General features: G+C 42.8%; 1 protein-coding gene across 1 annotated transcript; it reads right to left on the bottom strand.

Annotated features, from left to right (window-relative positions):
- Nucleotides 1-327: 327 nt before the first annotated feature.
- LOC139229009 (mucin-2-like) lies at nucleotides 328-19,421 on the bottom strand. The gene is made up of 38 exons (XM_070860673.1): nucleotides 19,391-19,421; nucleotides 18,947-19,063; nucleotides 18,566-18,745; nucleotides 18,286-18,447; nucleotides 18,025-18,201; nucleotides 17,580-17,696; nucleotides 17,199-17,378; nucleotides 16,919-17,080; nucleotides 16,658-16,834; nucleotides 16,268-16,432; nucleotides 15,987-16,148; nucleotides 15,726-15,902; nucleotides 15,283-15,399; nucleotides 14,902-15,081; nucleotides 14,621-14,782; nucleotides 14,360-14,536; nucleotides 13,915-14,031; nucleotides 13,534-13,713; nucleotides 13,254-13,415; nucleotides 12,993-13,169; nucleotides 12,603-12,767; nucleotides 12,322-12,483; nucleotides 12,061-12,237; nucleotides 11,618-11,734; nucleotides 11,237-11,416; nucleotides 10,957-11,118; nucleotides 10,696-10,872; nucleotides 10,306-10,470; nucleotides 10,025-10,186; nucleotides 9,764-9,940; nucleotides 9,319-9,435; nucleotides 8,934-9,113; nucleotides 8,653-8,814; nucleotides 8,392-8,568; nucleotides 7,940-8,056; nucleotides 7,554-7,733; nucleotides 7,273-7,434; nucleotides 328-377 (listed from the first exon to the last, which is right to left on the bottom strand). The coding sequence occupies exons 1-38, from the start codon at nucleotides 19,419-19,421 to the stop codon at nucleotides 328-330; spliced, it is 5,868 nt and encodes a 1,955-aa protein (XP_070716774.1).
- Between the last annotated feature and the right edge of the window lie 6,158 nt (nucleotides 19,422-25,579).

Genomic DNA, 25,579 nt, shown 5'->3' with positions numbered 1-25,579 from the left:
CAAGTGGCAGCTGAACAGAAGCCAGAGCCAGCATTTAAGGCTGAAATTCAACCAGTAATGACTAACAGTGTTCAGACAGACATAAATATAGCACAGGTCCACCATAGTGTCGATCAGGAAGAAACACGTGAATAGAGTAAGCACGGGGCCCACCAAAAGGGTGACATATGGGTATGGGGTCCCCAGGAGCAAGTTGTGGCACTACAGTGTTGTAGGCAACAACTACTAACATTACACCACGGGACTAACACCTTATGAGCTGATGACTGGATGGGCAATAAGACTACCAGAGGACTTAGCCGGAGTGACAGGTGAAGCAGGACCAATTCAGGATAGGCTAAGGCGGTACTTGGTCCAGCTAAACCAAGAGGTGCAGGCTATGAATAAAGAAGTTAAAACCAGACAGCAGATAAGAGATCTAGAAATTCAGAATGAGGGAATGAGACCCGAAACATTAAAATAGGAGAACAGGTCATGATAAAGGTAACAGGGATGCGAAAGGGAATGGAGCCCCGATGGATCGGGCCATACTCGGTACTGACAAGTGATACTTGTGTTTGTCTACAGGAGCCCACTGGGATTAGGTGGAAGCACTGGACACAGGTAAAGCCATATAGTACTAAACAACCCCAGTCTGTTTTAACTCATAGTAACAGTGCACCCGGTGACCTCGGAAGCGTCCGATAAGGAAGCAGGCCAGAAAACAATGGGATAGTGCTAGTGGCGACTGGGTTAGTGGCTGCTCTGGCCCTCCCAGTGCCTCCACAGTTGGAAGGAAAAGGACTTAAACATTATATGATGTGGAAGTTGCAACGAAATGTAACCTAGGGAAACTATACATGCCCCACGGGAATTGAATGTCGTGTTTTTAATTTACCGTTTGACTGCAGACGGTGGACCTATTCGGCACCAGTCTTTGGGAATTTTGTACTGATCCTCCATAAAAACAAGGAAGTAACTTTCAACTTTACATGGGAGGCCGACGGGCCCGGGATGATGTGTGAGCAAGGGTGCTGTCACGTATATAACCTTTATGTAACAACACTGCAATACTGTATATACGTAAGAAATGCACGCCATGACCACAGGGGGTGAACTTGTGGGAGACACTCCTCACCTGGTCATCCAGGTATATAAAGGGAGGTCCCACGCAGGGTCAACACTTCTTGGTCCTGTGAATAAAGGTTCAAGTCATGGAGTGACCTTTTCCATAGAATGTGCCTCGTGTGGATTTGTGGTATTGTGTAAGGACTTTACACTGGCGACGAGAAACGACCCACGAGAATGGCCAGCGGCAGTACAGATGAACGGTACTGTGTTGGTGAGGACTGGGACGATTTCATTGAGAGGCTCCAGCAGAGTTTTGTCATGAAGGACTGGCTGGGAGACGCAGCGGCCGACAAGCGAAGGGCTCATCTGCTGACCAGCTGCTGACCTAAGACTTACGCGCTCATGAAAGACCTGCTAGCACCTGAGAAGCCGGCGGACAAAACCTTTGAAGAGCTCAGCAAACTAATCGGTGAGCACCTCAAACTGGCGAGCAGCATACACATGGCCCGACACAGATTCTATACCCACCAACGTCGGGAAGGACAGAGCATACCGGATTTCGCTGCGGACCTCCGGCGCTTGGCCAGCCTCTGTAAGTTCACAGACGCCTGCAGGGGGGAGATGCTAAGGGATTTCTTTATTGAGGGCATCGGTCATGCTGGGATTTTCAGAAAGCTAATTGAGACCAAGGACTTGACCTTGGAAGCGGCGGCGTTGATGGCTCAGACTTTTATGGCGGGGGAGGAGGAAACTAAGATAATATTCACGCGCAATTCTGCCTCCAACGTGACGATGGATCAGGGAGTCAATATCATAAACGTGACATGAGCCCCGCAGGCAGGTAAGGGCAGTTCAACACACCCCAGGCACCAATAGACCCAAGGGTAATTCTCCAACAGAGACAATGGCAGGCTGAACCGACATTTACGCCACCCCAGTGGAAAATGCGGCCCGGGCTGGGGCCATTGACACCCACTAACAGGGTGCTCAAGAGCAGTCAAAGGGACAATCAGCGAGGAATGCCTTGTAACAGCTCTTTTGTTCACAACAATGGAAATCTCAGTTCTTGCTGGAGGTGTGGGGGCAGACATGCTGCCAGGACTTGCAGGTTTCAACAGTTCGTCTGCAGAAATTGTAACCTCAGTGGCCATTTAGCCAGAATGTGCAGAAAGCCTGTAACCAGGCTAACATACGAGGCGCATGAACCAGATGAGGGGTCTGCGAGGATGAATGACGCTTGGGGCAAATCAATGGACACTGAATTTCAGCGGGTTCATGTGGCAAACATTCACAGCTCATATACCAAAACGCCACCCATGATGATGAAAGTCCTATTAAACGGCATCCCTGTACGCATGGAGCTGGACACGGGAGCCAGCCAGTCACTCATAAGTGTTCAAAAATTCAAAAAGCTTTGGCCGCTCAAAGCAACAGACCCAAACTAGAATGCATTGAGACACAATTACGGACGTACACCAAGGAAATCATTCCAGTGCTAGGCAGTGCAATGTTAGCGGTCACACACAAAGGACCGGTGAACCGGCTGCCGCTCTGGATTGTCCCGGGCAATGGTCCCGCACTGTTGGGGAGGAGCTGGTTAGCTGAGATGAACTAGAAATGGGGGGATGTGCACGCCATGTCATCTGTGGAGCGAAGTTCATGCTCACAGGTCCTACAGCAATTTGAATCACTATTTAAACCTGGCGTCGAGATGTTCAAAGGTACCAAAGTAGTGATACGCATCAACCCAGATGCCAGACCAGTGCACCACAAAGCCAGAGCTGTGCCGTATGTGATGCGGGAGAAAATTGAAAGCGAGTTGGACCGGTTGCTGAGAGAGGACAACATCTCGCCTGTTGAATTCAGTGATTGGATGAGCCCCATCGTTCCCATCCTAAAAGCGGATGGCTCGATCAGGATCTTTGGCGACGAGATGGTCATGGCTGTTGATGCCTTTGACAGCGCAGGCTCCCCCATCACAGCCCGCCAGATCAAAATCTGGACCAACAGAGATCCCCTCCTATCCTTGATTAAGAAATGTGTCCTGACTGGGGATTGGGCGCCCGCACACGGAGCATCCCCTGAGGAGGTCAGACCGTTTCACAGACAGATGGATGAGCTCTCCATCCAAGCCGACTGCCTACTGTGGGGCAGCCGGGTAGTCATGCTCCAGAGGGGCAGGGAAGCATTCATCAGGGGACTCCACAGCGAGCATCCAGGCATCATGCTGATGAAGGCCTTTGCCCGGTCACATGTGTGGTGGTCGGGAATTGATTCAGACCAGCTAGATAATGCCCCCAGCGAGGCCCTGCTCAGCCCGTGGCCCTGGCCCACCAGGCCATTGTCACATATTCATGTAGACTACGCGGGCCCGTTCATGGGAAAAATGTTTCTCATTGTGGTTGATGCGTACTTGAAATGGATCGAGTGCATCATTTTGAATTCGTGGAGAGTCTGCGTGGGGTCTTTGCGACCCACAGCTTGCCGGACATCCTTGTTAGCGATAATGGCCCATGTTTCACAAGCTACGAATTCCGGGAGTTCATGTCGGGTAATGGCATTAACCATGTCAGGACAGCACCGTACAAGCCGCCTCCAATGACTAGGCGGAACGTGCGGTCCAAATCATAAAACTCTGGATTCAAGGACCCTCCCTTCAATGCTGCCTATCGTGCCTCCTGCTGGTCTATTGGTCCCGACCGCATTCGCTCACAGGGGTCCCGCCCGCGGAGCTACTCATGAAATGAACAGTCAAAACTCGGCTGTCCCTCATTCATCCAGTCCTGTCTGACATTGTTGAGGGCAAGCGCCAGTCCCAAAACAAGTACCATGACTGAAATTCAAGGGGGAGATGTATAGAAATTGATGACCCCGTATTTGTTCTCAATCACTCTTTGGGGCCCAAATGGCTTGAGGTTACTGTAATAGACAAAGAGGGGAATAGGGTCATAGTGGTTAAACTTAACAATGGGCAGAAATGCCACAAGCATTTGGACCAAGTAAAAAAAAGGTTCAGCATGGACACTGAGGAACCTGAGGAAGAGCATGAGATGGTATTATGGAGTAGAATGGAGCAAGTGAAGATTTTTGTAGAACTGAAAAAACCTGTTCTACACATTAAAAAATCAGGCGCTGGTTACAAATTAGGCGTCCAGAACGAGGTGGGGGGGGGGGGAAGGGAAGTCATTAAATTCTATATTAAATCCTTATTTATACTTATACAAATATTATACAAATAAATCCAACCTGAATAAACATTTATAAGCAAAGAAAAGATTAAATAAACCATCTTCCTACCTGTGTGAAAGTGCTTCAGCCAGGGAGAATTCTGCAGCCATTCGTGCCGCTGAGCGGGAGGGGGGTGGGGGGGAGAGAAAGCCGTTCGTGCCGCTGAGCGGGAGGGGTGGGGGGGGAGAAAGCCATTCATGCCGCTGAGCGGGAGGGGGGGGGGGAGGAGAAAGCGGTTTGTTGTTGTGGAGGGGAGGGAGGGGAAGGAGACAGTGGCTTGTTGCGGTGGAGAGAGGGGAGGGAGGGGAAGGAGACAGCGGCTTGTTGCCGCGCAGAGGAGGGGAGGGAGGGGAAGGAGACAGTGGCTTGTTGCGGTGGAGAGAGGGGAGGGAGGGGAAGGAGACAGCGGCTTGTTGCCGCGCAGAGGAGGGGAGGGAGGGGAAGGAGACAGTGGCTTGTTGCCGTGGAGGGGAGGGAGGGGAAGGAGACAGCCGTTTGTTGCCGCAGAGGGGAGGGAGGGGAAGGAGACAGTGAGAAGGGAAGCCTCAGTGCTGATGTGCTGATGGCAATGTGATTTTATTAAAAAATTTTCAAAAATTAAACAGCTAGAACTACAAAAATGGCCGAGTGCCAATGTTTCCTTCACACTGCGTGTGCGCGAACGCTCCAACGTGCACGCGCAGCGTTGCCGGCAGGAAAAAAACTAATTTAAATAGTACCCGCCCCCTCCCACTTACAAAATCGGCGTGAGTGTAGGCTCTGCCCCCCTGGGCGCCGCGCCAAACAGACAAGGAGCTGCAGGTCGCTCGAGAATAGCGCGTTTTATTTCTGGCGCCGTTTTAGGCGCGAAAAACGGGAGCCCAGCTGGGAGGGGCGCCCGTTTTTTATCCTGTGGAAACTTGGGCCCTAAGAGTGGTCCCACAAAAGTTTCACCCAAAGAAATGAGAAGACGATGGAACCTAGTTGCAGAAGAGTACTCCGCAGGGGTGAATACCGCAAGATCTGGATGCCAGCGCAAAAAGAAATGGCAGGACGTAGGTCAAATGGTGAGTGTAAGTAATATCTTCATCTTTAAATGAATTAAATTGTAAATGTGAGCATCTGTATATGTCCCACCCATCAGAAGCGCACCATTGGTAAAAATTTATATTTTCATCTTTGCAGAAGAAATTGGCCCACAACAAAAGGGTAAGACTTAGAACAGGAGGAGGGCCACCAAATCTGCACCAAATATCACCCCTGGAACAGAGGGTTGCTGCCTTGCTGAGTCGCATCTGCAGAAAAAGAATCAGCTCTGCACAAGCTGGACCCACACGCGAGGGTGAGGGTGAGTCATTAAAATGAACCTTCAAATCAACCCGCTGACAGGCCTGCTACACGTGAGACTACTCATGCCACTTATCCTGCCCCCTCCTGTGCTGCTAACCATTTGACTGTGCTGCAGTATTTTGAAGAAGAAGAAGACAATCCTGAAGGTCCACCAGAAGATCCAGATGTGTACGCTCCAGACCAAGGTGGGTGTGGGGAGGAGGGATCCATGGAAATGTGTTCACGGGAGAATGCTGATCGTGATATGGATCAGTCCATAGTACAGGGCATCACATTGCCAGAAACCTCCATGAGCTCCGCGGCGACATTCCATGGTTTCACACCTTCCGAGGTTGCGGGTCCCAGTGGCAGTGGTGAAATGCATGTTGGAACTCCCAGTGCTCCACCGTCCCAGAGGGGTGCCACTAGGCAGACCCACGGCGAGGGGAAGGAGAAGCCAACCAGTCTCCCCTGAGATGCAGCCTTTATCAGATATTAATCAGGTTATGTCATTGGGTGAGGAGACCAATGCCCTTACAAGATCACCTGTGGCGACCGTCAGTGGGGAGTGTGATGAAGTAGCGACAGTGTCGGGAGAAATATCAGCACTGAGATGGGTACTGAGGGTGGGCATTTCAGAGAGTGTGCAAATGGTGGCAAATGCCATGAGGGAGCTAGCTGCTGCAATAAGGATACAAATGTTGGATACTCAAATGCCACTCCCACTTCAATCCACGCACCAGCCACTGGGGAGAAGCAAGCCGGGCCCCCAACACCCCCCCACCACCATCACCGACCCTATAAGGAAGTGCATTTTCCCCGAGATGTGAGTGAGGGATGGGTGCAGCCTTTCTTTGCTGTTGTTGTTGTTGTTATTGAAGTGCATTATAAAATATCCATTAAAAGACATTTTGCATTAAAACTGAATAATGTTCCATTGGAACCACACAACATTTAGGAACAACTGTAAAGAGTAAAAATCCCTCACCCCGACAGTCATGCATGCCTGCTGCCCCGAGCCCTGGCGGGAGTGCTAGCCTCTGCGTTCTGCAGTCAGCAAGGTAGGAGTGCTCTATTTTCAGTACATGATTTATCTTTCATTTATTTTTGATGATGTTGCGCAACTGTTGTGATGAAGACGTGATGCTGTGCTGATGTTGTGAAGGTGCTTAGTGCTTTAGAATCCTCGAACTCATCTTCCCCCACCCTATCACTAGCTACCTGCGCTAATTTCTTAAATGTAGGTAAGGTTTTTTTGTGCCTACAAAAGTGGCCACATACACTGGACTAAGTTAGTTTGGAGGAACTATTAGCTGGCCAATTTTGCTTCTTTGGCCAAAAGAGGCATAAGTGGCTGGTCACGCATCCTTTTAGAGAGAAAAAACTAAACTAGAAAAAACCTAACTAACTGACTGACACTGGAGCAAGTTAAATGGGGAAATTTGTGATTTTTAAGTTACTCCAAAAAAAGCAATTTACTCCAAAAAAAACTGGGCAACTCCCGGGGAAATTTGAGCCCAATGTCTGCAAGTCCTCTTTGAGCGTTCCTTACGGAATAGCTCCCCTATTGGTTGTATTGATTAATAAAACTGCATTTACTTTAAGGCTAATGGACTCTGAGTGGTGGTTTGAAGTTAACCCTGACAATATTGTACACTATGTATTGCATCATTGACTTTGTCTTACTTGTTTCAGTTGTGAATAATGTCCCAGTACTGCTTGTCAGTGGAGTTGATTGTGTTGTTGGGGAATTTGTTGTCTCTCTTGTACCAATGGATGACACTGATGAATGTGGAGTTATTTCTGGAGATGATGTGAATGGAGTTAATGCTGATATACTTGTCGCACCTTTTGATAAAAGAGTAATATCATTCTTTGTGAACTTTTCGATCCATTTTTCTAAATTTCTTAAAGCCTTGCATTGACAAATAGTGTTCGACAAAGTGCTGCAATGGTTTCCATCCTACCTGTTTCAGTGGTAACTGATGTCAATGTCGTGCTTCGTGGTGAAAATGATTGTGTGGCTGAGCTTGGTCTTGTTGATATGGAATTTGTTGCCTGCGCTGTACTGCCAGATGAAGGTGTTGACTGTGCAGATGTTATTACTGATGACCCAGATTTAGTTGATGTGGCTGCAATGGATGCACCTTTTGAAAGAACAGAATCATTTCAGCACATGAATTCTACAATCCATATTGTGCAAGGATGTAACAAATACAGGTTCTTGTTTCAAGACACAGAATTTCAACATGCTCTCTGACATGAAACTCCACATTGTAAAACAAACAATGAAATAAAAGAGAGCACTGCAAATTGTTGTCCCACAAAATGTTGTACAATTGTTTTGTCTTACTTGTTTCCATTGTGGATGATGTCACAGTAGTGCTCACTGTGGAAGATGATTGAGTTGGTGATGAATTTGCTGTCTCTGTTGTACTGAGCACTGTGGATGTTAACTGTGGAAAGGTTGCTGCAAATAAAAAATAAGATGGTTAATGGAGCTGTCGTTGATTCCATTTTGGAAATAGAAACAGAGAAAGAAATAACAGAATACTACTCCTTTGCAATATTCATAGGGCAGATTGTGTGATCTTGAGCTACCACTGAAAAAAGAGACTGCGGCCTAGACGTTCTGGATTCCAGGTCTTCAGCCCTCTCTGTGCCCAGCGATTCCTTCAAGACGTCTAACTGCTTGGAGCATGGGATTGGGGAATTTTGCGTTCCAAACCAACAATTCACAAATTCTTAACTCAAAACCTGACTTGTCGAGTTTCACAAAGTGCGGTGACATAAGTTCCATCGTACCTGTTTCAGTTGTAGCAAGTGACACTGTCGTGCTTGTCGGGGAAGATGATTCTGATGGTGAAATTGGTGGTCTTGGTATAGAATTTGTTGTGACTGCTGTACCAGAAGATGACAATGTTGACAGTGGAGATGACGGAGATGACTCAAAGGCAGACGATCGAACTGTACTTGGTCCACCTTGAGAAAGCAAAAAAATGAATAATTTTTTTTGCCTGAATGTCATATTGTATATCATCTATTGCATCATTGACTTTGTCTTACTTGTTTCAGTTGTGAATAATGTCCTAGTACTTCTTGTCAGTGAAGGTGATTGCGTTGGTGGGGAATTTGTTGTCTCTCTTGTACCAATGGATGACACTGATGAATGTGGAGTTGTTTCTGGAGATGATGTGAATGAAGTTGTTGCTGATATAATTGACGCACCTTTTGATAAAAGAATATTATCATTCTTTATGAACTTTTCAATCCATTTGTCTGAAATTGTTAAAGCGTTGCAGTGACAAATAGTGTTCGACACAGTGCTGCAATGGTTTCCATCCTACCTGTTTCAGTGGCAACTGATGTCAGTGTTGTGCTTCCTGGTGAAGATGATTGTGCAGCTGAGCTTGGTCTTGTTGATATGGAATTTGTTGCCTGCACTGTACTGCCAGATGAAGGTGTTGCCTGAGCAGATCTTATTACTGATGACGCAGATTTAGTTGATGTGGCTGCAGTGGATGCACCTTTAGAAAGAACAGATTCATTTATGCGCATGAATTCTACAATCCATATTGTGCTAGGATGTAACAAATACAGGTTCTTGTTGCAAGACACAGAATTTCAACTTGCTCTCTTACATGAAACTCCACTTGTAAAACAAACAATGAATTAAAAGAGAGCGCTGCAAACTGTTGTTCCACAAATTATTGTATAATTGTTTTGTCTTACTTGTTTCCATTGTGGCTAATGTCACAGTAGTGCTCACTGTGGAAGATGATTGTGTTGGTGATGAATTTGCTGTCTCTGGTGTACTGAGCACTGTAGATGTTAACTGTGGAATGGTTGCTGCAAATGAAAAGGAAGATGGTTAATTGAGCTGTCCTTGATTCCTTTTTGGAAAGAACAGAAGTCTACCACTTTGCAATCTTTATAGGGTAGGTTGTATGATCCTGTGCTACCAGTGAAAATCAGTGTTTGAAGAGACCGTGACCTCGACGTTCAGGATTACATGACTTCAGCCCGCTCTGTGCCCAACGATTTCTTCAAGACGTCTAACTGCTTGGAGCATGGGATTGGGGAATTTTGCCTTCTAATCCAACATTTCACAAATTCTTAACTCAAAAACCTGACTTGTAGAGTTTCACAAAGTGTGGTGTCATAATTTCCATTGTACCTGTTTTGGTTGCAACAAGTGACACTGGCAGGCTTGTCGGGAAAAATGATTCAGATGGTGAAATTGGTGGTGTTGGTATAGAATTTGTTGTGACTGCTGTACCAGAAGATGACAATGTTGACAGTGGAGATGATGGAGATGACTCAATGGCAGATGATCGTACTGTACTGGATCCACCTTCAGAAAGCAAAAAAATAAATGATTTTCTGGCCGTGGATGTCGTATTGTACACCATGTATTGCATCATTGACTTTGTCTTACTTGATTCAGTTGTGAATAATGTCCCAGTATTGCTTGTCAGTGAAGGTGATTGTGTTGGTGGGGAATTTGTTGTCTCTCTTGTACCAATGGATGACACTGATGATTGTGGAGTTGTTTCTGGAGCTGATGTGAATGGAGTTTTTGCTGATATATTTGCCGCACCTTTTGATAAAAGAGTGATATCATTTTTTGTGAACTTTTCAATCAACTTTTCTAAATTTGTTAAAGCCTTGCATTGACAAATAGTGTTCGACAAAGTGCTGCAATGGTTTCTGTCCTACCTGTTTCAGTGGTAACTGAAGTCAATGTCGTGCTTCCTGGTGAAGATGATTGTGTGGCTGAGCTTGGTCTTGTTGATATGGAATTTGTTGCCTGCACTGTACTGCCAGATGAAGGTGTTGCCTGTGCAGATGTTATTACTGGTGATGCATGTTTAGTTGATGTGGCTGCAATGGATGCATAGAAAAAAAGAAACAAAGAAAATAGGTGCATGAGTAGGCCATTCCACCCTTCGAGCCTGCACCACCATTCAATAAGATCATGGCTGATCATTCACCTCCGTACCCCTTTCCTGCTTTCTCTCTATACCCCTTGATACCTTTCACAAATTCTTAACTCAAAAACCTGACTGTAGAGTTTCACAAACTGTGGTGTCATAATTTCCATCGTACCTGTTTCAGTTGCAGCAAGTGAAACTGGCGGGCTTGTCGGGGAAGATGATTCAGATGGTGAAATTGGTTGTGTTGATACAGAATTTGTTGTGACTGCTGTACCAGAAGATGACAATGTTGACAGTGGAGATGATGGAGATGATTTAATGGCAGATGATCGCACTGTACTGGATCCACCTTTAGAATGGAAAAGAATGAATATTTTTCTGGCCGTAAATGTCACATTGTACACCATGAATTGCATCATTGACTTTGTCTTACTTGATTCAGTTGTGAATAATGTCCCAGTACTGCTTGTCAGTGGAGGTGAATGTGTTGGTGGGGAATTTGTTGTCTCTCTTATACCAATGGATGACACTGATGAATATGGAGTTGTTTCTGGAGAAGAGGTGAATGGAGTTGATGCTGATATACTTGACGCACCTTTTGATAAAGGAGTAATATCATTTTTTGCAAACTTTTCAATCCATTTTTCTAAATTTCTTCAAGCCTTGCATTGACAAATAATGTTTGACAAATGCTGCAATGGTTTCCGTCCTACCTGTTTCACTGGTAACTGATGTCAGTGTTGTGCTTCCTGGTGAAGGTGATTGTGTGGCTGAGCTTGGTCTTGTTGATATGGAATTTGTTGCCTGCACTGTACTGCCAGATGAAGGTGTTGACTGTGCAGATGTTATTCCTGATGACCCAGGTTTAGTTGATGTGGCTGCAATGGATGCACCTTTGAAAGAACAGAATTATTTATGCTCATGAATTATACAATCCATATTGTGCAAGGATGTAACAAATACAGTTTTTTGTTGGAAGACACAGAATTTCAACATGCTCTCTGACATGAAACTCCATGTTGTAAAACAATGAATTAAAAAAGAGCACTGCAAATTGTTGTCCCACAAAGTATTGTATAATTGTTTTGTCTTACTTGTTTCCTTTGTGGTTAATGTCACAGTAGTGCTCGCTGTGGAAGATGATTGTGTTGGTGATGAATTTGCTGTCTCTGTTGTACTGAGCACTGTAGAAGTTAACTGTGGAAAGGTTGCTGCAAATGAAAAGGAATATGGTTAATTGAGCTGTCCTTGATTCCTTTTTGGAAAGAACAGAATTCTACCCCTTTGCAATCTTTATAGGGCAGATTGTATGATCCTGTGCTACCACTTGAAAATCAGTGCTTGAAGAGACTGTGGCCGAGACGTTCAGGATTACAGGACTTCAGCCCTCTCTGTGCCAAGTTCTTCATTCAAGACATAACTGCTTGGAGCATGGGATTGGGGAATTTTGCCTTCTAATCCAATATTTCACAAATTTTTAACTCAAGAAATTACTTGTCAAGTTTCACAAACTGTGGTGTCATAATTTCCATTGTACCTGTATCAGTTGTAGCAAATGACTCTGTCATGTTTGTCAGGGAAGATGATTCAGATGGTGAAATTGGTGGTGTTGGTATAGAATTTGTTGTGACTGCTGTACCAGAAGATGACAATGTTGACAGTGGAGATGATGGAGATGACTCAATGGCAGATGATCGTACTGTACTGGATCCACCTTCAGAAAGCAAAAAAATAAATGATTTTCTGGCCGTGGATGTCGTATTGTACACCATGTATTGCATCATTGACTTTGTCTTACTTGATTCAGTTGTGAATAATGTCCCAGTATTGCTTGTCAGTGAAGGTGATTGTGTTGGTGGGGAATTTGTTGTCTCTCTTGTATCAATGGATGACACTGATGATTGTGGAGTTGTTTCTGGAGCTGATGTGAATGGAGTTTTTGCTGATATATTTGCCGCACCTTTTGATAAAAGAGTGATATCATTTTTTGTGAACTTTTCAATCAACTTTTCTAAATTTGTTAAAGCCTTGCATTGACAAATAGTGTTCGACAAAGTGCTGCAATGGTTTCTGTCCTACCTGTTTCAGTGGTAACTGAAGTCAATGTCGTGCTTCCTGGTGAAGATGATTGTGTGGCTGAGCTTGGTCTTGTTGATATGGAATTTGTTGCCTGCACTGTACTGCCAGATGAAGGTGTTGCCTGTGCAGATGTTATTACTGGTGATGCATGTTTAGTTGATGTGGCTGCAATGGATGCATAGAAAAAAAGAAACAAAGAAAATAGGTGCATGAGTAGGCCATTCCATCCTTCGAGCCTGCACCACCATTCAATAAGATCATGGCTGATCATTCACCTCCGTACCCCTTTCCTGCTTTCTCTCTATACCCCTTGATACCTTTCACAAATTCTTAACTCAAAAACCTGACTGTAGAGTTTCACAAACTGTGGTGTCATAATTTCCATCGTACCTGTTTCAGTTGCAGCAAGTGAAACTGGCGGGCTTGTCGGGGAAGATGATTCAGATGGTGAAATTGGTTGTGTTGATACAGAATTTGTTGTGACTGCTGTACCAGAAGATGACAATGTTGACAGTGGAGATGATGGAGATGATTTAATGGCAGATGATCGCACTGTACTGGATCCACCTTTAGAATGGAAAAGAATGAATATTTTTCTGGCCGTAAATGTCACATTGTACACCATGAATTGCATCATTGACTTTGTCTTACTTGATTCAGTTGTGAATAATGTCCCAGTACTGCTTGTCAGTGGAGGTGAATGTGTTGGTGGGGAATTTGTTGTCTCTCTTATACCAATGGATGACACTGATGAATATGGAGTTGTTTCTGGAGAAGAGGTGAATGGAGTTGATGCTGATATACTTGACGCACCTTTTGATAAAGGAGTAATATCATTTTTTGCAAACTTTTCAATCCATTTTTCTAAATTTCTTCAAGCCTTGCATTGACAAATAATGTTTGACAAATGCTGCAATGGTTTCCGTCCTACCTGTTTCACTGGTAACTGATGTCAGTGTTGTGCTTCCTGGTGAAGGTGATTGTGTGGCTGAGCTTGGTCTTGTTGATATGGAATTTGTTGCCTGCACTGTACTGCCAGATGAAGGTGTTGACTGTGCAGATGTTATTCCTGATGACCCAGGTTTAGTTGATGTGGCTGCAATGGATGCACCTTTGAAAGAACAGAATTATTTATGCTCATGAATTATACAATCCATATTGTGCAAGGATGTAACAAATACAGTTTTTTGTTGGAAGACACAGAATTTCAACATGCTCTCTGACATGAAACTCCATGTTGTAAAACAATGAATTAAAAAAGAGCACTGCAAATTGTTGTCCCACAAAGTATTGTATAATTGTTTTGTCTTACTTGTTTCCTTTGTGGTTAATGTCACAGTAGTGCTCGCTGTGGAAGATGATTGTGTTGGTGATGAATTTGCTGTCTCTGTTGTACTGAGCACTGTAGAAGTTAACTGTGGAAAGGTTGCTGCAAATGAAAAGGAATATGGTTAATTGAGCTGTCCTTGATTCCTTTTTGGAAAGAACAGAAGTCTACCACTTTGCAATCTTTATAGGGTAGGTTGTATGATCCTGTGCTACCAGTGAAAATCAGTGTTTGAAGAGACCGTGACCTCGACGTTCAGGATTACATGACTTCAGCCCGCTCTGTGCCCAACGATTCCTTCAAGACGTCTAACTGCTTGGAGCATGGGATTGGGGAATTTTGCCTTCTAATCCAACATTTCACAAATTCTTAACTCAAAAACCTGACTTGTAGAGTTTCACAAAGTGTGGTGTCATAATTTCCATTGTACCTGTTTTGGTTGCAACAAGTGACACTGGCAGGCTTGTCGGGAAAAATGATTCAGATGGTGAAATTGGTGGTGTTGATATAGAATTTGTTGTGACTGCTGTACCAGAAGATGACAATGTTGACAGTGGAGATGATGGAGATGACTCAATGGCAGATGATCGCAGTGTACTGGATCCACCTTCAGAAAGCAAAAAAATAAATGATTTTCTGGCCGTGGATGTCGTATTGTACACCATGTATTGCATCATTGACTTTGTCTTACTTGATTCAGTTGTGAATAATGTCCCAGTATTGCTTGTCAGTGAAGGTGATTGTGTTGGTGGGGAATTTGTTGTCTCTCTTGTATCAATGGATGACACTGATGATTGTGGAGTTGTTTCTGGAGCTGATGTGAATGGAGTTTTTGCTGATATATTTGCCGCACCTTTTGATAAAAGAGTGATATCATTTTTTGTGAACTTTTCAATCAACTTTTCTAAATTTGTTAAAGCCTTGCATTGACAAATAGTGTTCGACAAAGTGTTGCAATGGTTTCTGTCCTACCTGTTTCAGTGGTAACAGAAGTCAATGTCATGCTTCCTGGTGAAGATGATTGTGTGGCTGAGCTTGGTCTTGTTGATATGGAATTTGTTGCCTGCACTGTACTGCCAGATGAAGGTGTTGCCTGTGCAGATGTTATTACTGGTGATGCATGTTTAGTTGATGTGGCTGCACTGGATGCACCTTTGAAAGAACAGAATTATTTATGCTCATGAATTATACAATCCATATTGTGCAAGGATGTAACAAATACAGTTTTTTGTTGGAAGACACAGAATTTCAACATGCTCTCTGACATGAAACTCCATGTTGTAAAACAATGAATTAAAAAAGAGCACTGCAAATTGTTGTCCCACAAAGTATTGTATAATTGTTTTGTCTTACTTGTTTCCTTTGTGGTTAATGTCACAGTAGTGCTCGCTGTGGAAGATGATTGTGTTGGTGATGAATTTGCTGTCTCTGTTGTACTGAGCACTGTAGAAGTTAACTGTGGAAAGGTTGCTGCAAATGAAAAGGAATATGGTTAATTGAGCTGTCCTTGATTCCTTTTTGGAAAGAACAGAATTCTACCCCTTTGCAATCTTTATAGGGCAGATTGTATGATCCTGTGCTACCACTTGAAAATCAGTGCTTGAAGAGACTGTGGCCGAGACGTTCAGGATTACAGGACTTCAGCCCTCTCTGTGCCAAGTTCTTCATTCAAGACATAACTGCTTGGAGCATGGGATTGGGGAATTTTGCCTTCTAATCCAATATTTCACAAATTTTTAACTCAAGAAATTACTTGTCGAGTTTCACAAACTGTGGTGTCATAATTTCCATTGTACCTGTATCAGTTGTAGCAAATGACTCTGTCATGTTTGTCAGGGAAGATGATTCAGATGGTGAAATTGGTGGTGTTGGTATAGAATTTGTTGTGACTGCTGTACCAGAAGATGACAATGTTGACAGTGGAGATGATGGAGATGACTCAATGGCAGATGATCGTACTGTACTGGATCCACCTTCAGAAAGCAAAAAAATAAATGATTTTCTGGCCGTGGATGTCGTATTGTACACCATGTATTGCATCATTGACTTTGTCTTACTTGATTCAGTTGTGAATAATGTCCCAGTATTGCTTGTCAGTGAAGGTGATTGTGTTGGTGGGGAATTTGTTGTCTCTCTTGTATCAATGGATGACACTGATGATTGTGGAGTTGTTTCTGGAGCTGATGTGAATGGAGTTTTTGCTGATATATTTGCCGCACCTTTTGATAAAAGAGTGATATCATTTTTTGTGAACTTTTCAATCAACTTTTCTAAATTTGTTAAAGCCTTGCATTGACAAATAGTGTTCGACAAAGTGCTGCAATGGTTTCTGTCCTACCTGTTTCAGTGGTAACTGAAGTCAATGTCGTGCTTCCTGGTGAAGATGATTGTGTGGCTGAGCTTGGTCTTGTTGATATGGAATTTGTTGCCTGCACTGTACTGCCAGATGAAGGTGTTGCCTGTGCAGATGTTATTACTGGTGATGCATGTTTAGTTGATGTGGCTGCAATGGATGCATAGAAAAAAAGAAACAAAGAAAATAGGTGCATGAGTAGGCCATTCCATCCTTCGAGCCTGCACCACCATTCAATAAGATCATGGCTGATCATTCACCTCCGTACCCCTTTCCTGCTTTCTCTCTATACCCCTTGATACCTTTCACAAATTCTTAACTCAAAAACCTGACTGTAGAGTTTCACAAACTGTGGTGTCATAATTTCCATCGTACCTGTTTCAGTTGCAGCAAGTGAAACTGGCGGGCTTGTCGGGGAAGATGATTCAGATGGTGAAATTGGTTGTGTTGATACAGAATTTGTTGTGACTGCTGTACCAGAAGATGACAATGTTGACAGTGGAGATGATGGAGATGATTTAATGGCAGATGATCGCACTGTACTGGATCCACCTTTAGAATGGAAAAGAATGAATATTTTTCTGGCCGTAAATGTCACATTGTACACCATGAATTGCATCATTGACTTTGTCTTACTTGATTCAGTTGTGAATAATGTCCCAGTACTGCTTGTCAGTGGAGGTGAATGTGTTGGTGGGGAATTTGTTGTCTCTCTTATACCAATGGATGACACTGATGAATATGGAGTTGTTTCTGGAGAAGAGGTGAATGGAGTTGATGCTGATATACTTGACGCACCTTTTGATAAAGGAGTAATATCATTTTTTGCAAACTTTTCAATCCATTTTTCTAAATTTCTTCAAGCCTTGCATTGACAAATAATGTTTGACAAATGCTGCAATGGTTTCCGTCCTACCTGTTTCACTGGTAACTGATGTCAGTGTTGTGCTTCCTGGTGAAGGTGATTGTGTGGCTGAGCTTGGTCTTGTTGATATGGAATTTGTTGCCTGCACTGTACTGCCAGATGAAGGTGTTGACTGTGCAGATGTTATTCCTGATGACCCAGGTTTAGTTGATGTGGCTGCAATGGATGCACCTTTGAAAGAACAGAATTATTTATGCTCATGAATTATACAATCCATATTGTGCAAGGATGTAACAAATACAGTTTTTTGTTGGAAGACACAGAATTTCAACATGCTCTCTGACATGAAACTCCATGTTGTAAAACAATGAATTAAAAAAGAGCACTGCAAATTGTTGTCCCACAAAGTATTGTATAATTGTTTTGTCTTACTTGTTTCCTTTGTGGTTAATGTCACAGTAGTGCTCGCTGTGGAAGATGATTGTGTTGGTGATGAATTTGCTGTCTCTGTTGTACTGAGCACTGTAGAAGTTAACTGTGGAAAGGTTGCTGCAAATGAAAAGGAATATGGTTAATTGAGCTGTCCTTGATTCCTTTTTGGAAAGAACAGAAGTCTACCACTTTGCAATCTTTATAGGGTAGGTTGTATGATCCTGTGCTACCAGTGAAAATCAGTGTTTGAAGAGACCGTGACCTCGACGTTCAGGATTACATGACTTCAGCCCGCTCTGTGCCCAACGATTCCTTCAAGACGTCTAACTGCTTGGAGCATGGGATTGGGGAATTTTGCCTTCTAATCCAACATTTCACAAATTCTTAACTCAAAAACCTGACTTGTAGAGTTTCACAAAGTGTGGTGTTATAATTTCCATTGTACCTGTTTTGGTTGCAACAAGTGACACTGGCAGGCTTGTCGGGAAAAATGATTCAGATGGTGAAATTGGTGGTGTTGATATAGAATTTGTTGTGACTGCTGTACCAGAAGATGACAATGTTGACAGTGGAGATGATGGAGATGACTCAATGGCAGATGATCGCAGTGTACTGGATCCACCTTCAGAAAGCAAAAAAATAAATGATTTTCTGGCCGTGGATGTCGTATTGTACACCATGTATTGCATCATTGACTTTGTCTTACTTGATTCAGTTGTGAATAATGTCCCAGTATTGCTTGTCAGTGAAGGTGATTGTGTTGGTGGGGAATTTGTTGTCTCTCTTGTATCAATGGATGACACTGATGATTGTGGAGTTGTTTCTGGAGCTGATGTGAATGGAGTTTTTGCTGATATATTTGCCGCACCTTTTGATAAAAGAGTGATATCATTTTTTGTGAACTTTTCAATCAACTTTTCTAAATTTGTTAAAGCCTTGCATTGACAAATAATGTTTGACAAATGCTGCAATGGTTTCCGTCCTACCTGTTTCACTGGTAACTGATGTCAGTGTTGTGCTTCCTGGTGAAGGTGATTGTGTGGCTGAGCTTGGTCTTGTTGATATGGAATTTGTTGCCTGCACTGTACTGCCAGATGAAGGTGTTGACTGTGCAGATGTTATTCCTGATGACCCAGGTTTAGTTGATGTGGCTGCAATGGATGCACCTTTGAAAGAACAGAATTATTTATGCTCATGAATTATACAATCCATATTGTGCAAGGATGTAACAAATACAGTTTTTTGTTGGAAGACACAGAATTTCAACATGCTCTCTGACATGAAACTCCATGTTGTAAAACAAAGAATTAAAAAAGAGCACTGCAAATTGTTGTCCCACAAAGTATTGTATAATTGTTTTGTCTTACTTGTTTCCTTTGTGGTTAATGTCACAGTAGTGCTCGCTGTGGAAGATGATTGTGTTGGTGATGAATTTGCTGTCTCTGTTGTACTGAGCACTGTAGAAGTTAACTGTGGAAAGGTTGCTGCAAATGAAAAGGAATATGGTTAATTGAGCTGTCCTTGATTCCTTTTTGGAAAGAACAGAATTCTACCCCTTTGCAATCTTTATAGGGCAGATTGTATGATCCTGTGCTACCAGTGAAAATCAGTGTTTGAAGAGACTGTGGCCGAGACATTCAGGATTACAGGACTTCAGGCCGCTCTGTGCCCAGTTCTTCATTCAAGACGTCTAACTGCTTGGAGCATGGGATTGGGGAATTTTGCCTTCTAATCCAATATTTCACAAATTTTTAACTCAAGAAATTACTTGTCGAGTTTCACAAACTGTGGTGTCATAATTTCCATTGTACCTGTATCAGTTGTAGCAAATGACTCTGTCATGTTTGTCAGGGAAGATGATTCAGATGGTGAAATTGGTGGTGTTGGTGTAGAATTTGTTGTGACTGCTGTACCAGAAGATGACAATGTTGACAGTGGAGATGATGGAGATGACTCAATGGCAGATGATCGTACTGTACTGGATCCACCTTCAGAAAGCAAAAAAATAAATGATTTTCTGGCCGTGAATGTCATATTGTACACCATGTATTGCATCATTGACTTTGTCTTACTTGATTCAGTTGTGAATAATGTCCCAGTATTGCTTGTCAGTGGAGATGATTGTGTTGTTGGGGAATTTGTTGTCTCTCTTGTACCAATGGATGATACTGATGAATGTGGAGTTGTTTCTGGAGATGATGTGAATGGAGTTGATGCTGATATACTTGTCGCACCTTTTGATAAAAGAGTGATATCATTTTTTGTGAACTTTTCAATCAACTTTTCTAAATTTGTTAAAGCCTTGCATTGACAAATAGTGTTCGACAAAGTGTTGCAATGGTTTCTGTCCTACCTGTTTCAGTGGTAACTGAAGTCAATGTCGTGCTTCCTGGTGAAGATGATTGTGTGGCTGAGCTTGGTCTTGTTGATATGGAATTTGTTGCCTGCACTGTACTGCCAGATGAAGGTGTTGCCTGTGCAGATGTTATTACTGGTGATGCATGTTTAGTTGATGTGGCTGCAATGGATGCATAGAAAAAAAGAAACAAAGAAAATAGGTGCATGAGTAGGCCATTCCACCCTTCGAGCCTGCACCACCATTCAATAAGATCATGGCTGATCATTCACCTCCGTACCCCTTTCCTGCTTTCTCTCTATACCCCTTGATACCTTTCACAAATTCTTAACTCAAAAACCTGACTGTAGAGTTTCACAAACTGTGGTGTCATAATTTCCATCGTACCTGTTTCAGTTGCAGCAAGTGAAACTGGCGGGCTTGTCGGGGAAGATGATTCAGATGGTGAAATTGGTTGTGTTGATACAGAATTTGTTGTGACTGCTGTACCAGAAGATGACAATGTTGATAGTGGAGATGATGGAGATGATTCAATGGCAGATGATCGCACTGTACTGGATCCACCTTTTAGAGAGGAAAAAAATGAATATTTTTCTGGCTGTGAATGTCATATTGTCCATCATGTATTCCATCATTGATTTTGTCTTACTTGTTTCAGTTGTTAATAATGTCCCAGAAATGTTTGTCAGTGGAGGTGATTGTGTTGGTGGGGAATTTGTTGTCTCTCTTGTACCAATGGATGACACTGATGAATGTGGAGTTGGTTCTGGAGCTGATGTGAATGGAGTTGATGCTGATATACTTGACGCACCTTTTGATAAAAGAGTAATATCATTCTTTGTGAACTTTTCAATCCATTTTTCTAAATTTCTTAAAGCCTTGCATTGACAAATAGTGTTCGACAAAGTGCTGCAATGGTTTCCATCCTACCTGTTTCAATGGTAACTGATGTCAATGTCGTGCTTCGTGGTGAAGATGATTGTGTGGCTGAGCTTGGTCTTGTTGATATGGAATTTGTTGCCTGCACTGTACTGCCAGATGAAGGTGTTGCCTGTGCAGATGTTATTACTGATGACCCAGATTTAGTCGATGTGGCTGCAATGGATGCACCTTTTGACAGAACAGAATCATTTCAGCACATGAATTCTACAATACATATTGTGCAAGGATGTAACAAATACAGTTTCTTGTTGCAAGACACAGAATTTCAACTTGCTCTCTTACATGAAACTCCACGTTGTAAAACAAACAATGAATTAAAAGAGAGCACTGCAAACTGTTGTCCCACAAAGTATTGTATAATTGATTTGTCTTACTTGTTTCCACTGTGGATGATGTCACAGTCGTGCTCACTGTGGAAGATGATTGAGTTGGTGATGAATTTGCTGTCTCTGTTGTACTGAGCACTGTGGATGTTAACTCTGGAAAGGTTGCTGCAAGTGAAAAGGAAGATGGTTAATTGAGCTTCCTTGATTCCTTTTTGGAAAGAACAGAATTCTACCCCTTTGCAATCTTTTCGGGCAGATTGTAAGATCCTGTGCTTCCTGTGAAAATCGGGATTGCAGGACTTCAGCCCTCTCTGTACCCAGCGCTTCCTTCAAAGCCTCTAATTGCTTGGAGCATGGGATTGGGGAATTTTGCCTTCTTATCTAACATTTCACAAATTCATAACTCAAAAACCTTACTTGTAGAGTTTCACAAAGTGTGGTGTCATAATTTCCATCGTACCTGTTTCGGTTATCGCAAGTGACACTGGCGTGCTTGTCAGGGAATATGATTCAGATGGTGAAATTGTTGGTGTTGATATAGAATTTGTTGTGACTGCTGTACCAGAAGATGACAATGTTGACAGTGGAGATGATGGAGATGATTTAATGGCAGATGATCGCACTGTACTGGATCCACCTTTAGAATGGAAAAGAATGAATATTTTTCTGGCCATAAATGTCACATTGTACACCATGAATTCCATCATTGACTTTGTCTTACTTGATTCAGTTGTGAATAATGTCCCAGTACTGCTTGTCAGTGGAGGTGAATGTGTTGGTGGGGAATTTGTTGTCTCTCTTGAACCAATGGATGACACTGATGAATGTGGAGTTGTTTCTGGAGATGATGTGAATGGAGTTGATGCTGATATACTTGACGCACCTTTTGATAAAAGAGTAATATCATTTTTTGCAAACTTTTCAATCCATTTTTCTAAATTTCTGAAAGCCTTGCATTGACAAATAGTGTTTGACAAAGTGTTGCAATGGTTTCCATCCTACCTCTTTCAGTAGCAACTGATGTCAGTGATGTGCTTCCTGGTGAAGATGATTGTGTGGCTGAGCTTGCTCTTGTTGATATGGAATTTGTTGCCTGCACTGTACTGCCAGATGAAGGTGTTGCCTGTGCAGATGTTATTACTGATGACCCAGATTTAGTTGATGTGGCTGCAATGGATGCACCTTTTGAAAGAACAGAAACATTTATGCGCATGAATCCATATTGTGCAAGGATGTAACGAATACAGGTTCTTGTTGCAAGACACAGAATTTCAACTTGCTCTCTTATATGAAACTCCACATTGTAAAACAATTGAAAGAGAGTGCTGCAAACTGTTGTCCCCAAAGTGTTGTACAATTATTTTGTCTTACTTGTTTCCATTGTGGCTAATGTCACAGTAGTGCTCACTGAGGAAGATGATTGTGTTGGTGATGAATTTGCTGTCTCTGTTATACTGAGCACTGTAGATGTCAACTGTGGAAAGGTTGCTGCAAGTGAAAAAGAAGATGGGTAATTGAGCTGCCCTTGATTCATTTATGGAAAGAACAGAATTCTACACCTTTGCAGTCTTTATAGGGAAGATTGTATGATCCTGTGCTACCAGTGAAAATCAGTGCTTGAAGGGACCGTGACCTAGATGTTCAGGATGACAGGACTTCAGCCCTCTCTGTGCCCAGCACTTCCTTCAAGACCTCTAACTGCTTGGAGAATGAGATTGGGGAATTTTGCCTTCTAATCTAACATCTCACAAATTCTTAACTCAAATGCCCCGGTGTGAGAAAGGGCAAAGGAAACTGCCAAGGCCCTTGGAGGGGTGAGGTACAAACTACCAGAAGAGTTTCTGAGAGATAAATATGCAAAGGTTTAGAGGAAAATGGTCAAGGAAGGATATGATGAAGAAAAACGAGATACCCTGGAAACCCAACTGGTGGTTGCAAAGAAAGGGAAACAAAGGGAAGGAGGCGGTTATAGTGTGTTTCGCAAATGCAAGGAGAAAAGAAGGAGGAGTGGAAAAATAGATGTAGAGAGAAACAGAAAAAATAAGAAAACAACCAAAGCAGGATTAATGGTAATAAGTCAGTGCCTACATTTATGGAGGTGAAGAGTAGAAGTGAGTAGTTTGAGAATGACACCCACCGGACAGTTGGGACAGAGACTGATGAAGGAAAACAAGGGACCAGAAAATAAGTTGCTAAAAAAAAAACTAATAAATTCAAAGAAAATAAGCTTTGTTGAATGGAAGTTGGTGCGAATGTCTGTCTTTAAAATCAAGTGTCTGTCATCTTTGTTTAAGCTCCACCCATTTCTGTGCAGAAGCTAGCTGGTTAACCCTTTTATCATGGATGTGGGAAGTTTTATATTCATAGTTTACCTCGAATTGAATTACATTTTAAGTTAGAAACGCAGGTGTAGATTTATTTTGATTATGATTTACGGAGCGAGGGGTTTGTTTAACAAAAAAATGGATAAAAAAAAGAAAATAAAACCGACACAGAAGCTTCAGCTCTTGGACACTCTCATTGGATTACAGTAAAAAAAATGCATGCTCTTGTTTTTTTTAAAAATTCCGACCTGCTCACTTACTTGTCATAAGAAAACACGTAATCATTGATTACATTGGGTTGAAAGATACTAAACACCTTTTTTTTTTAAAAAGCCTGCGTGGGTTTTTCGAGGCTCTAGGCTGGGGGAAGCATCGCCCTAGTTAATCGTATTTTAAATGACATGAAAGCTTCTCGCTTAGTAAAAGACATTTAAATCAAAGATTGACAGTACAGTTTTTGAACTGGGATTTTGAGATATTTTAGGTGATTCTCCTTGATAAACATTTCGGTTGTATTGGAAAATCTTGGGTTTGGAAACCTTTTTAAAAGAAATAATACCAAACAGTGTGGGGAAAAAAAAACTAAAAACAATCAAAAAATGTCAATTTTTCTGATGAGAGACAGAAAAGCCGTTTGGGGGAGATGAGATAAGATATGGAAGTAGCCTTGGAAATGATTTGCGAGAACTTAAATTCCGAGCACTTGTATGTTAAGATAGTTTATAAACTATGACTTGTTTTTGAATGGAGGAAACCAGACAATCCTGGCCAGAATTATACCCATGATACCAATGAGGTTACGTGCCACATCAAATCAAATGACAGTATTAACCCGCTATGAGCTAATAAGAGTACAACAACTACGTAAAGCAGCCCCTAGGAGGCGACATCCGAGTGTCAGGAGCGTTTATCTTGAAGCCACAAGATGAGTGGGTAACAGAATGTTACCTGAGCATTGTAAACCAGGGGAGTAAGGAAGGTATTCGGACCCTTTAATTATAGTCAGAATTTTATACCTCAACATACAACGATAGCGGAACCCATACAGAAATTAATTAAAGGGACTGGGGGACCCCTACAGAAGATAGATTGGGGGCCTGCAGAGACCTTTAGCCTACTAACCGACGAAGAAAGACCCAGTGGTTAGTGGGATGCCCCGATGTGTGGCCGCACTGAACTGTGCAACTTGGGCGGTCAAAGTAAGCGAACCAGTAGTGATGCTGGTGGGACAGACCATTTTGCACACACAACATACCCTGGTAGAATTACTAAATACTGGAAATCTGCGGTCGATCTTGGACAGCCGAAAGGCTAAGTGGGAGGCCGTATTGCTGCCCAAAGACAAGTCAGTAATAATAAAAAAGCATAATGGAGTTAACCCCGTTACCGGGGTACTAACAGAAGGGGAGGAACATAGCTGTAGGGAACAAGTAGAGGAGGAAACGGATAGCAGGGTAAAGGAAGAGCCATTGGACAACCCAGATGAGACTTTATATGTGGACAGATTCAGAAAATACTTTGATGGAGAACCCCATACTGGGTGGGTGCTGGTAACACAGGAGGGAGAGACAATAATGACAGGAGCAGTCCCAGGAGATAAGTCAGCTCAGGTGGCAGAACTGGTGGCCCTTATAAAGGCTCTCAAGTCAGCTAAAGGAAGGCGAATAAACATATATACAGACACTAGATATGCTTTCGGGATGGTTTACAACTATATGGCAGCCTGGTCACAACGAGGGTTCGTGACATCTACTGGCGAGGTGGTAAAACATGGAAGGCTAGTAGAAAGGCTAGTGAAAGCAGCAAAGGAACCATGGAAAGCAATGGTAAGCAAGGTAAAGGCACACACAAAACTAACTAGTAAGGGCCGCACACACCCCCAAGACCTACCCACCTTGGAGAATCATTTTGCAGACCTAGCAGCCAAACAAGTGGCAGCTGAACAGAAGCCAGAGCCAGCATTTAAGGCTGAAATTCAGCCAGTTTAATGACTAACAGTGTTCAGACAGACATAAATATAACACAGGTCCACCATAGTGTCGATCAGGAAGA

The sequence above is a fragment of the Pristiophorus japonicus genome, chromosome 18 (assembly GCF_044704955.1).
Source record: "Pristiophorus japonicus isolate sPriJap1 chromosome 18, sPriJap1.hap1, whole genome shotgun sequence".
Taxonomy (NCBI): domain Eukaryota; kingdom Metazoa; phylum Chordata; class Chondrichthyes; family Pristiophoridae; genus Pristiophorus; species Pristiophorus japonicus.
The sequence above is the reverse complement of the archived record's forward strand: the minus strand, read 5'-3'. Positions and strand labels throughout refer to the sequence as shown.

Bases quoted from the DNA above. Each gene is read 5' to 3' on its own strand.
- LOC139229009 (XM_070860673.1), bottom strand. From the start codon at position 19,421: ATGACAGAGTCATTTGCTACAACTGATACAG. The intron at 15,903-15,986 runs GTAAGACAAAGT...TGCTTTCTGAAG, and splicing joins ATTATTCACAACTGAATCAA to GTGGATCCAGTACAGTACGA. The intron at 13,416-13,533 runs GTAGGACGGAAA...CTTTATCAAAAG, and splicing joins ATCAGTTACCAGTGAAACAG to GTGCGTCAAGTATATCAGCA.